This window comes from Bactrocera tryoni, chromosome 2 (genome assembly GCF_016617805.1).
Source record: "Bactrocera tryoni isolate S06 chromosome 2, CSIRO_BtryS06_freeze2, whole genome shotgun sequence".
Taxonomy (NCBI): Eukaryota; Metazoa; Arthropoda; class Insecta; order Diptera; family Tephritidae; genus Bactrocera; species Bactrocera tryoni.
Genome location: NC_052500.1, coordinates 62,481,542 through 62,495,106, shown reverse-complemented (window position 1 = coordinate 62,495,106; position 13,565 = coordinate 62,481,542). Strand labels below are relative to the sequence as shown.

General features: G+C 27.9%; 1 protein-coding gene across 1 annotated transcript in view; it reads left to right on the top strand.

The window, feature by feature from the left end:
• LOC120769007 (sodium/potassium/calcium exchanger Nckx30C) overlaps positions 1-13,565 on the top strand; it is a 126,644-nt gene that overhangs the window by 86,259 nt on the left and 26,820 nt on the right. Inside the window, exons 4-5 of the mRNA XM_040095847.1 lie at positions 10,961-11,215; positions 11,410-11,546. Of these exons, the coding sequence (XP_039951781.1) occupies positions 10,961-11,215; positions 11,410-11,546 (392 nt within the window). The remainder of the gene's footprint in view (positions 1-10,960; positions 11,216-11,409; positions 11,547-13,565) is intronic.

The following is a 13,565-nucleotide window of genomic DNA, read 5'->3' as shown; positions in this document are numbered from 1 at the left end:
AAACGTTCTGAGTGATGTTATGCTAAAAAATGTCAAACTTTCCAATGGAAATGTCAGATTGCACCTGGCAACACTTAGTGTTGCCCTAGGCCAAAATATATATAGCAGCCCTCGTATATATTTTAGTCAAGATATCATGTCCAATAAGCAAATTCTGGTATGTATAGATAGGCAGACGGTTATAGTTATAGGGTCTCGGATGTTTCAACCCTCTTCAGGTTATAAAAAAAAACAATGAAGCAGCAACGCAACCCGTTTCACATACATACAAGCATTCAAAATGCTACGCCACACATATGTAAGTGTACATATTTACATAATATATAAACACTTTAGTTCATTGATATGCTTGCGCTATTTCTGAGAAAATCTGTGAAAGCCAATGAATTTCAACTCATTGGGGGAAAATTAAGTTAAAAGTTATTGAAGGCAGACAGCGCTAACGACAGCTGCAGCAAAACATTTGCACACTTCTGTATACAAATATCATACACATACATGTGTATGTATGTGTGTACATGTGCTTATGCATATCCGGTTAGCTGTGAGGGGAACTTGTAAAATTGATGGCACTTTATCGCACCCTCAAGGCATTTAAAGGGACGCAGTTGAACGGGTTGACGGGTGTATACATATGAATATATGTATGTATGTATCAATTTCAATAAATGGCAGCTTGAAGATAAATGTAGTGAAAAGCATTGATACAAAAGCAGCGCAACGGTGTGTTAATTGTAGGAAACGGAAACAGATTATAAGGGAATCTTTGTAATTGATAATTGATTTAAAGCAATTAATTGAAAGTGGTGCTAAAAGCAATTTATTAATACCCTTGATAGTAGACTGCAGATGAGCAAATTTTGTAGCTGAAATTTAAGCATACAAAATACCAATATAAGCTATAAATAAAAGACAGCCATAACATTACTCAAATAGCATGCACGACTTCTTTTGCAGGGACGAATTCGGCGAACACAATTTTCGAGTACTTTTTCCACTACATTAAGTAGTCTGTCATGAAAAGCTCGTTCAATATTGATTTCTAAAGCTTTAGGGGAGTCTAGTTTATTGCTAAAGTCTAGTTTATTGACTTCAAATAACCCAACAAGTAGTAGTAGGCTAATGACCATTCAATGCCACAATTTCTTGAAATAATCAAATCTTCAAACTTTTCTCGCAAAAAATCGGTTTTTACACGTGCTGTGTAGCACGTGGGCTCGTCTTGTTGGAACCAGATGTTGTTCTTCCAATTGCGGCCATAGAAGTTGGCTTTCATCGATCTAACTGTAACAGTGTCACCAACTTTATTTCGAAAAAATGCGGACCGCTGATTCCAGACCACAAACCACAGCAAACTGTCAATTTAGGTGAATTCAATGGTTGTTCATGAATAATTTTTGGATTTTCTTCGGACCAAAATTGACCATCTTGTTTAATTAGCGCACTACTGAAATGAAATGTGGATTTTCTTCGGACCAGAATTGACAATTTTGTTTAATTAACGCACTACTGAAATGAAAGTGAGCCCCACCGGAGACGTTGATTTTCTTAAAAAATCGTTATCATTTTCAAGTTGTTCAAATGCAAAATCAGCTCATTCACGAAATTTCCATTGCTCCAGTGGCTTTAGTTTTTGAGTGAGAGCAGCTTTTTATGGATGCAAGCCCGAATGCTTTCTCAAAATCCGACAGGTTTTGATTTGAGACAGTTATAATTCTTGAGAACATGTTGGAATCGACAAATTGCGGTCTTCAGCAACACTTACCAAAACAACACTTAGAAATCATAGCATTCCTATTGGAAAACACGATATTCCAAAAGTTGCTAAATTAATAAAAAATATTATATAAAAATCGATTGCTTAAATTATGTAAATAAAATAATAAAACTTTGGACTAAGTATAATTTCTTTGTTTTCCAAAATCGTATTTTCACATTTGCTTAAAGGCCGGAACGTTTTGGAAATGAAACATTATACTTAAATCAGATACAAAATTGTTCATAAATCATTTTCATGAGCTTACATTTATTCAAGATCTGGAACGTTTTGGAAATGGAACACTAATAGTTACTCTTAAAATAGAAAATATAAAACTGTTTATCAATCATTTTCGTGAATTTACATATATTTAAGAGCTGAAACTTTTTGGAAATGGAACTCTTAAAATAGAAAACTACACCATTTTCTTGAGTTTCGTTTAAAAATTAATTTTTTAACGCATAGAACTAAGTGAAAGTGGAACGCTAGTCCACTTGAGTAAATATTGAAACAAAATGAAAATTGAACAAATTATTGATATTATATATCCCGTTAAAAAATCGCACTAACAGCCTGTTTGAGTCTCACAATTGTGTGCTGCTAATACTTTAAAAAAAAATTTGGCTAGGAACATCGTATGAGTAAATATTGAAAAAAACGGAAAATGAAACACTTGACTGAAATAACAAACATCATAACGTCATTAGACACGACTAAGGAATGCTGTAGCAATGTTTAAAAGAAGGAAAATATTTAGTGTTATATGTATATGTATGTATATATGTAAATATGTATGTATGTATGTATGTACATATTTACATATATACATATATTGATTATTATATGAAACACAGTGGAATTGGAACATAATTTCTTTTGCTTATTTTTGCTGCGAAATTTAGGTAAATAGAATCATTTTTTCAACAAAAATATATAATATTGGAACAAAGTGGAAATGGAACACTAATTTCGAAAGAAAACAATTTTTGTTACATTGTCTTCTAAATAATTGTTTAAGAACATATAATCGGTTGAATTAAAACTGCTTAACATTATTATATGAAACAAAATGGAATTGGAACTTAATTTTCGCAAAAGCCCCGTATATAGCTACAAAAACTAAAATATATTAAATCTATTTCCAACACAAATCTAATAATATTATTGCCAGGAACAAAGTGGATATGGAACACTAATTTAGAAATAAACTCATTTTGTGTACAGTGTAATCTAAAAAAACTGTTTAAACACTTTTAAAACATTAACTTTAGGACTTTCTTATTATTATTATATGAAACAAAATGGAATCGGAACTTAATTGAATTGAATTTGAACTTATTTTTCGAAAATAAAAGTTTTCATATATCTAAAAAAAATAATATTTAAAGAAAATCTTATAATATTACAATGCGGAACAAAATGGAAATGAAACATTTGTTTATGAATGAACTAATTTTGAGCACAGCGTAAACTAAAATCTGTTTAAAAATTTAACTTAAGCTTTAGTTTTAATAATTTGTTAACATTATTATATGAAATAGAATGGAATTGAAACTTAATTTTTGCAGAAACTCATGTTATAACTTAGAAATCACTTTTCAAGTTAAGCCAATTCAAATGCAAAAATTTAAAAATTGCATGAAACCCGTGCGAGAGGTAAACCTTTGTGCCCACAAAACAATGACAATGAAATTCACCTTCACATCTGAGCAGAAATGCGTATTGTCGAAAATACTACAACGAGCACAAATGCGCACATTCTCATACATACTTGCGCATATGATTGACAATGACGGCTGTTAACATATTCATATGCAATGGCATGCCATCGGCAGCAACAGCGAGGGCGACACTTGTCACCAAGGAATTAGACAGGAGAAAAAGTTGTATTTTTGAATGTCATCATAAGTGAAATGAAATTCGAATTCCGAATGTTAGACGCGGTTGGCGATGAAGCATTTACAGCAACACTTATACGCACGTTAGCTGCTGCTGGTGCTGCGACTCAACATGGGACTTTTCGTACTCGTACATGCATAAACATGCGATGGCACTCCTAGACTCCGCCTTCCCATAAACGCATGCAAATGTGTGTATTGACGCATTACGAATGCACACACTGACATCAGCACACATACACATATAATATATGTATGTATATGTGTCTTCTATACTAATGACCTTCGCGTCCGCTCGCTGCTGACGGTGCCTTTGGCTAAATCGAGTGGCAGATTTGCGCCAAAAGACACTTAAGTAGCTTAAATTATTAAAATGGAATTTAAGTTGGGCAACAAGAAATGTCAAGTAAATATTAGAAATAAATTCAGTGCAGTTATGCTTCGTGGGTAAGTGCGTATGTCGGCTTGTTAAGTATGGCAGCGTGGCAAATTGAAAATGTAATCGTGAAAAATGAAAATTGATTCAACAAAAAACGGTGGGAAATATATGTATGCTCGTGTGCCAATTAAGTTGCTTATGAATAATTTACTATAATTGTATAATTTATTTATTTAAAATGAATATGACATTATCAAACAACATCTAGGCTATGAAGCAATGTTACGTATACGACGCGTATGTCCAATGTGACGTTTATTTAGATTTAAATACAACAGCGGACGAAAAATTAATTATTGATAAAGGAAATTTTTGTATTTTTGAGAACACAAATCATTTTCTTGATTAACTTTGAGGCAAAAAATTGCAATTAATATTTTTAAAAAAAGAATGTATAGTACATTTAAATTTGTGCTAACTAAAAATAGTAAATAGACTTAAATGCGAGTCGAGTATGTTCATAAATATCAAAAAAGCAGCAAAACAAGAAAAAACGTTAACTCTGGCTGTTCCAATGCTGAATACTTTTCACATGTGCAGTTCTTATATAATTATAATTCGTGTTTTCTAAGCCGATAAAGAGTTCCAAGACTTAAATATTTTCAACCATACATGCACTAGCTCGCTTAGATCAGTAGACATGCTACGTCAAAGTCCCAAAAGTATGCAATGATCTGGAAAACTTCAGGCTTATATTTTCATAAAGACTTTTATGCTCTCAGAGGCATTTACACGCCTCACTATTGAGGTAAGCCAAAAATAAAATCTATAAACAACAACAAATTCCAAATAAGTATTACTTATCGAAATGAAAAAAAAGTTACGTATACGCTCTGACCCTTCATTTACCATACTAAACTACCAAGTTACGTATACGCCCTGCCTCATACTTTACAAAGCCACGAAGTTACGTATACGCCGTGTACGGCTCGTATTTAAGCAAATAACTTCCAACAACAAATACGAAATAAGCACCACACATCGACATGTACGAAAGTTACGTATACGCCCAGCCTTATACTTTACGAAGCCAAGAAAAAGTTACGTATACGCCGGGTACTGCTCATATTAAAGCAAATATCTTCAAAATTTACATAAGAATTTTTGTCAGCTGCATTATTTCACCAAAGCCTACGAATAGATAGTGGCAACTAATGCAAATAATATTAAAACTTTTGCGTAGCGACAACAAAAACAACAGAGTGAAAGTAGATTCACCACAACGATAGCAAATACTTTGTGGCCTGTGAATTACAGTGTTGAACTAAAAATGCAAGAATAAAAGACCAAGCATTTTAAGCGCTCATGCTGAATGCACTCAATTGTGAAAATTCGTATGATTTCCTCTGCATTTGTGCGGCATTCGAGTGTGAAGGATAATAATGTGGCAGCAGCAGACGTTGCAGCGAGCAGCAAATGCGCTTAAGCTGATGTCCTTCATTAGTGGACAATCAGTTAACTATATTTTAGCCATTTTAATCTTCAGCGGGATGCAGTTTACATTCTGCTGCGCTGATTTCTTTTATTTATTTTGGGCGAATAGTAAAACTTTGAGAATTGCCGAAATTCGGAAGTATAGTTTTTTTTAGTTTTTGTGGGGATTGGCAAAGTTTTGGGCGAGATTAATGTAATATTTTGGTAATAGATTGTCTTATTGGACATTTAGTGATTGGAAATTGATAAAATTAGTTTCAATTTGTGAAGTGCTAAGGTAAAGGTATCGAAGACGCTTGTAGCAGTTCAATGAGAATTTACTAAAAAACAAAAAAATAAATAAATAAATGAAAGTAAAAAATTAAGAATAAAATAAATAAAAATTATTTTGCTCTGATTTTTATATATTTTTAATTATATATATTGTATTTTAAAAAATGTTTCAACTCTACTGCAATAGAAAAGCAACACAAATAAAATATATTCATAAAAATAATTAAAAAATATTTATACACCACAAAAATAATTTTTAAAAACCCAAAAAATAAAAAAATATACACATATCGTATATAAAAAACATGTTTCGACTCTATAATAAAATTTTTGAAAATATTCATTGTAAGTAAAATGAGTAAATATTTACGAAAAAAATCTATTTACAAAAAAAATATGTTTCGATTTCTATATACAATATTTTATACAAATTTTATAATTCAAAAAATAATAAAAATTGTATAATTTAAAACTTTTCTTTAAATATTTAAATTTATTTATAAATAATTTTTTATTTAATTTTTTTTCTTTTAGGTTTTACAATATTCAGTCTAATATTATATATATATGTAAATAATTTTTTCTAAATAAATTTTTTACAAACATTATCGGTTTCAAAAAAATTAAAAAAAAAATTATTTATTTGAAATTTAATTTTTTTATTAGATTTTAAAATAAATATATATTTTTTTTAATTTTTTTTCTTTTACTGTTTGTAGGATTCAGAAAATATAAAAAACAACTTTTATATTAAATATACATTTTTTTTACATTTTTTTTACTTTTTCTTTTTTGCAATAAAGAATATTTCACTTTTTACACTGTAAATAAAAAATGTACAAAATATGTTATGCTTGCTTTATTGCTATTAATCATACTCAGCATGATCATACAGCGTTCATCAGCACTGGCATGCATTCAATCACTTTTCACCCACTTTCTAAAATTTAACTAAACAAAACTAAAAACCAGAATTTTAATATATTAAATAAAAAAAATGCTTGGTTAGGCGACTCAATGTTAGTTAAATAAATACTAAATTAATTTCTAAACATTAGAAAGTAAAATAATACAATAATTTAATCTAATAATTTTTCTTAAGCAAAAAAAAAAATATTTTAATCCATTAAATATTTCTTTAATGAAAAAAATTAAAAAAAGAAAATATTATTATTTTTTTTAATAAAAAATTAATAAAGAAATTTTAAATAAATGAATAAATTTAAAATTAAGTATAAAAGCATTAACTTTTCTGAAAATATTTAAAAAAGCTATATAAAGCCTTAACTTTAAAAAAAACCAAAAATAAAATAAAAATTTAGAAATATTTTTAAACAATGTAGCATAATGTTATAAATTGCTTGTTAGCACTTTCGAAAATATAAAGTTATTGTAGTTATATATATTAGAGCAGACAACCCATTAGTTTAGTAAGAACCAATCTCAAAACATAACTGTTAAAATAGTAAAAAAAAATTATGGAAACAAAAAAAAATTGAGTAGAAAAATAACTAAAAATAAATAACAAAAAAATTGTGTTTTACTACAAAAAATTAAAAAAAAATAAAAAAAATCATTAAAAAATTTTGAATGAAAAGTTTATTGAAAAAATTTTATGAAATTAAACTTTTCTAAAAGTTTGTACTTTATTTTTACGAACCTGATTTCAAAAAAGAATTTTATTTATTAGGGTAAATCAAAAAAATTAAATAATTTTTGAAAAATGATTTCTTAGACACCTCTAGGAACCTCGCGAAGGTACTCCGACAGTTATCTCTTTTGTTGTTGTTGTTCTAGCTGCAGAATTCTGCCGAGTTGACAGTCCTTGGAACTGTTGTGACAGTCGTGGGAACTGTTATCTCCTTTTTCTTATTATCTAGCGGAAAAATATACATATGTCTACATGAAAAAATATCTTGTTTAGAGATTAAAATCACTTTAAATCCAGAAAACTTACTTATCTCTAAAATTTATACATTTTATTTTATATTTTTTTTTTAATTCTGTGTTTTATTATTAATTTTTTTTTTTTGCTGTTTGACAATGGATATCTCTCCAACGCTCAACTTAAACGAACTATTGCTCGCGACCAATTTGAAAAGCAGTAAATTTTCGGCCAAACTAAAAGTTTTCCAATTTAAAATAATTGTTTTCATTGGCTTATAAAATGTATAAAAAAAGTTTCTTAAAACAATAAAATTTCAAGCGTTAATGTCTTTAGGCCGGTTAGATTTACAAAAAAATCGTAAGAGATCATTACAGAGCATTGAATTTCCTACAAAATCTATGAAACGAAATATTTTTTCAAATAGTTAGAAGCGTGGTTTGATTATTTCCTTCGGGTTACAATTAAGAGCTCATAATTGGAAGAACTTTCTTAGTGGACTAAGCAGCTATTTTCCAGAGTAACAAGCAAGAAATAATAGTCTTTTTTGATCTACCCTAATAATTGAAATATAACTTTGTAAAATAGAATAAAATAAATATAAAAAAAAAATAAGAAATATAAATAAAATAATTAATATTTTGTTGTTGGAATTGAAATATTCTTTGCAAAAAAATATAAAAACTATTTATCAGGCCACTAGTTTAAAAAATTTACCCCAAAAATCTAGCTAGCTACAACCTTGCCAAACAAAATACTCTCTTTCTAAATTATTTAGTAGTGTAACATACAAAAGCATTTTTTCTTTACTTTTTACTAAATCACTAACATTCTATCGCTTTATATAACATCAAAAAAAATTTACATATTTTTACAAACCATAATATATTTTATATCACATGAGTTCAGTGAAAAAGTGTTTTAAGATTATTAACATTTTATTAATATTCATTTTATAAAATCTATTTGGTTGTTTTATGTAACAAAAATTTTAAGTGTTAAGTTTTTTCAATTTTAATTAAATTTATAAGTGAAAATAATAGGTAAGAATAATTTTTAATTCATTTAAAAAATTCGAATTTCGAATTTTTTAAATTAAAAATTTTATTGTTTAATTTGGAAAGAAAAATAAAAATTAAAAAATAACTTTAGTTAGTATTTCAGAACAAACAATATAAACAAAAATTATTACTCAAGATTTTTTTTCAAAATTTCCAATTTTATTAATTTGTAATTTTTATTTCAACAAATTATTTTTGAACTGTTCACGCAAAGAAAAAAACACATATTTTTCTCAATAATTCAAACATTGTATCTAGCAATTTTCCAATCAACGGACTAACTGCTAAAGGAATCTTTGAAAATTTTCCAAAATTTTAAAAGATTTTTAACACAATTTGTTTTAATAAAAACTTTCAAAAATTAAAAGCATCAAAAGAATACGAACAAAAAAAAAATAAAGTGAAATAATAAAAACAAAATCTTCTTAAAAAATTAAAATCGAATAAAATTTTTACGACGAAAATTCCACATTTGGAAACATTTTAAAAACTCAAAACATTAAAAAAAATAACAAAAAAATTCAAATGAAGTAATAAAAACCAAATTTTCTTTAAAAAAAATTAATTTTAAAATCAAAAATTCTATGTTTTGAAATTTTTGAAAAACCGAAAACATATCATAAAACAAATTTAAAATATAAGACTTTAATAATAATAATTAAAATGTAAATAATACTTTTTCTGCGAATTGAAAATATTTTTTTTTCAAAATATAAAATAATATAAATTATTTTTTATCTGAAACTATTTCAGTACTTCTTAAAATTTCTTTAACTATTAAAATTTAAATATTTTTTAAAATGCAAATTAAAAAATTAAAAATTTAAATTTAAGTTAGAATTTAAATTAAAATTTAAAATTAAAATTAGCATTAAAATTAAAATTAAAAATTAAAATTAAAATTAAAATTAATGTTAAAATAAATTCAATTAAAAATTTCTAATGTCAATATTCAAATTTGTAAAATTGAAAGAAATTAAATGACTCTTAAAAAATAGTGTTTCAAAATTAGGCACAGCTCTAATATTGATTGTAAAACTCTACACATAAAAAATTAAAACTGAAATAACGTTAACAATATGTGAAATAAGTTGACCAAATTTTATGAAAAAAAAAACAATTTTCAAAAGAAAATTCGAAATACATATATGTCCATCTTTTAATTTACTTTTTGAAATATTTTTACAAAAATATATTCTACAATTTATTAGAAATAAATTTAAAAATTACACTTTTTATTTGTTAGAATATTTTTGTAAAAATTTTTGATTTTATTTTTAAAAAACTTCAAAATATTTTATTTCACATTTTTCAACATAGAGTATTATTTTTTTATACTTTTAAAAGACATAATTTAATTTATTATAAATAAGTATAAAAAAAATTAATCCACAAGCACCATACAAGAATGTATAGTATATACATACATACATATATACATACATATGTATGGTAGATGCCTTATGTACTTATTCAAATATTTTTTATTTTATTTTTCTAAAATTTTTTTTCACTTTTCATTATTATTTAATTATTAATTACTGCTTTAAAGTTAAAAAAAAAATACAAAAAAAAAATTTGTAAGCGCATTTTCACTGAACTCGTTTTATTTAAGAATATTTATTATATTGACTGCGCAACCATTTCCAAAAAAAAAATCAAATATTTCTTTCTCAAAATGATTGTTTTAAAATATTTTAAAATCACAATTAATTTTTTTATAAAATTTCATATTTCACAAAACGTCATTTACTGCATTTTGTATAAACAATTAATATTCTTTATAAATATAAATACAAATTTCATACATTTATAACGAAATTTTGCCAAAATTAACCAAATTAAGATCCTTTTGTAAATTTATTAAAAACCATATTTAAATTAAATACTTACTAATCTATACATATATATATATTTATCACAAAGTTATATTTAAAATTTAATAATACCGAAAAATATTTCAAAATAACAGTTACTAATAAATTTTTTTTCTCATTTACACCTCTTCTCCCTTAACCAACAATAAATTGCCCACCTCCAAAAATACTCCCAACCCACCACTTTGTAACGAACGCAATGATGCCACTAAAAAAAACACAATTACCAAAATACCCACTCACACACATACACACACAAACATAAAATAAAAATTAAAAAATAAAAACAACAACAATACAAAATCACACAACAAATTGAAACTGCAAAATTTAGGCCAATGAAATTGAAGATGAGCCGGAACCACTGAGCATGGCATGGCCCGATACTGCCCGCAAACGTCTCACCTACATAATGGTGGCACCACTGCTAATACCCATGTGGCTGACGTTGCCCGATACGCGTACACCGCGCGGCAAGAAATACTACCCGGTCACGTTCATAGGCTCTATACTATGGATTGCTGCCTTCTCATATCTGATGGTGTGGTGGGCGAACGTAGCCGGCGATACGGCACGCATACCACCCGAGGTGAGTGGATGTAAACACATACATATGTATATATGTACATAGATGTGCGCATATGTATGTGTAATGTGGGTCATTCTTTATATCTTTACATATTTCTACTTTTTTGAGACTTATCTTCATACATCATTTCATTGCTTTTGAATATTTGCTAACTGTGTTTTTCCTATACCCCACTCACCAACTGCGCCGTATAGGTTATGGGTTTGACCTTCCTTGCCGCTGGCACATCAATACCCGATTTGATAACGTCGGTGATTGTGGCGCGTAAGGGATTCGGTGATATGGCGGTTTCCAGTTCAGTTGGTAGCAATATTTTTGACGTCACTGTTGGGTAAGTAACATTTCAAATTACCTTTCTTGTTATAAATATATAAGTGCGAGTGATTTTAGTGAATTATGCTTAGTAAATATCAATAGATTTTGCAAGTATTTTGCTGTCACTAATTATTGTGCTTGAATGCTGAGTCAGGATGAGGTCTATATTTCGCTACTGAGTCGGTCACGATGGGATCTACATTTCTGAATATGTATAGATATAGCTTCTGGCTTTTGATAGTATTAGTTTAAGTTTCTTTTTTGTTGTAGGAGACTAAAAAACTTTTCGAAAATAATATTATGGAATTGTGCTTAGTGGTCAACATTTCATAGCAGAAAGAAATCCGCCAGAGTTTCGTTTGTTGCTGTACAGTATTCTTTCGAGCTGTTATTTGATTACGGCTTTATACAGTCACTGAAAGTTAAAATCATTAAAAAAATTTCTGTAGTTATAACTTAAAGAAGAGCTTAAGAAAAATTATCAAAACAACAGCTCAGAACTCTAAGAAGTGCTCATGAAAAAAAAACAAGAGAAGTGCTCAGTAAAAGTAATCAAGAAAGGTGTTAAATGGAAGAGCTAAAGAGAAGATATCAATAGAGTTTTTCGAACAAATAGCAGAATTGCTTTTATCAACTGATACATAAATATCTTGGTTTCACTCTAAATATGCAATATACCCATTTAATTTTAAAATTCAAATCAGTTGATTGAGAAATTTTGAGCATCTACAGGAGAGCAAGGCTAACGCTCAACTTCACAACAGCAGGATGTATATAGGAAAGAGCTTTAATATATGTACATATATAAAAATATATTTTTTTTTATATTTCCAAATTTTGAAGAGCAAATTTATTTTTGAGCGAAAATTGGCAATAATAGAAAACATGTTTAGACTTTGGATGCTTAAAGGGTTTCTTACAACATTTTTTGTTCGGAATCTAACCAATAAAATAATTCGAATCATTGAGAAGTACTCGTTAATCATTAAGGCTTCTGACGAAAAGTTTGGAGTTTTTACCTTGTTTAATACCTTAAAAACCCTCTTTCCAAGAGGTTTGAACTTCGAACGATCTTTTTTCAATACGAAGAGCAGTCTTAATGCAAGCTAAGACTTACCACAACTTCGGTTTACAGCACGGATTACTATCGTAATTTTCAATCAACACCATCAAATTTCAAATCAAATATGGAGCTATTTTGAGAAAAGAGACCTTGCCCAGACAATATTAATTAACTGTGCTGTATTTGAGAAACAGTATGCCTTCTTACTAAATATCCTGAATACTCGGCATTGTCTGGCTGTGGATTGGACTTGACTTGAATATTTTTCATCTGAAATTCATTATGACTTATTCTCTTCCGCACTTTTACTTTTGCAATTTTTATGGTGAAAAGAGTCCGCTTTGTTATAACAGCTATATATATATGGAGTAGGGTGTCCGTTATTTACCAAATTGATTATTTTTGACGAGACGCCTCCTAAACTTTTAGTTTTCCATCTAAAAAAAATATCAGACCATAAAAAGCCCTTAATTTTCATAATAAACCTTGCCCCAAACACGGTACATTTCCCATTGAAATTACATGGGATTTTACCACTTTTTACGAATATTTTGTTTTCTCTGGAGCTTTCTCGTTTGTAGGAATAAAAAAGTCATATTCTTGTACAGAATTGAATGCTCTACAAGAAAAGTCTGAACAATTTTTCGATATACTCACTCTTTTAAAAGTTATTCAAGGTTAAAGTTAACTTCCGGGTAATTTCTGGAATTTTCGAACTTTCACGGCAAATTGATTTTTTTTTTTGTAAAATTCAATTGTTTATTCTAAAAAATATAATTTTTTGTTGGTCATAAATCCGGCTCTACTCTGATTCTTATTTAGAACAGAGTGAAAAAAATGATTTTCGAAATTTCATAAAACTCGGTTAAGGGGTTACATGGCTTTACAGGTTTCAAAAAAGAGTTCTATTCAAATTTTGAACTCTATAATAATACAAAGTCCTAGATAAGGGATCGCGACATTAACAAACAA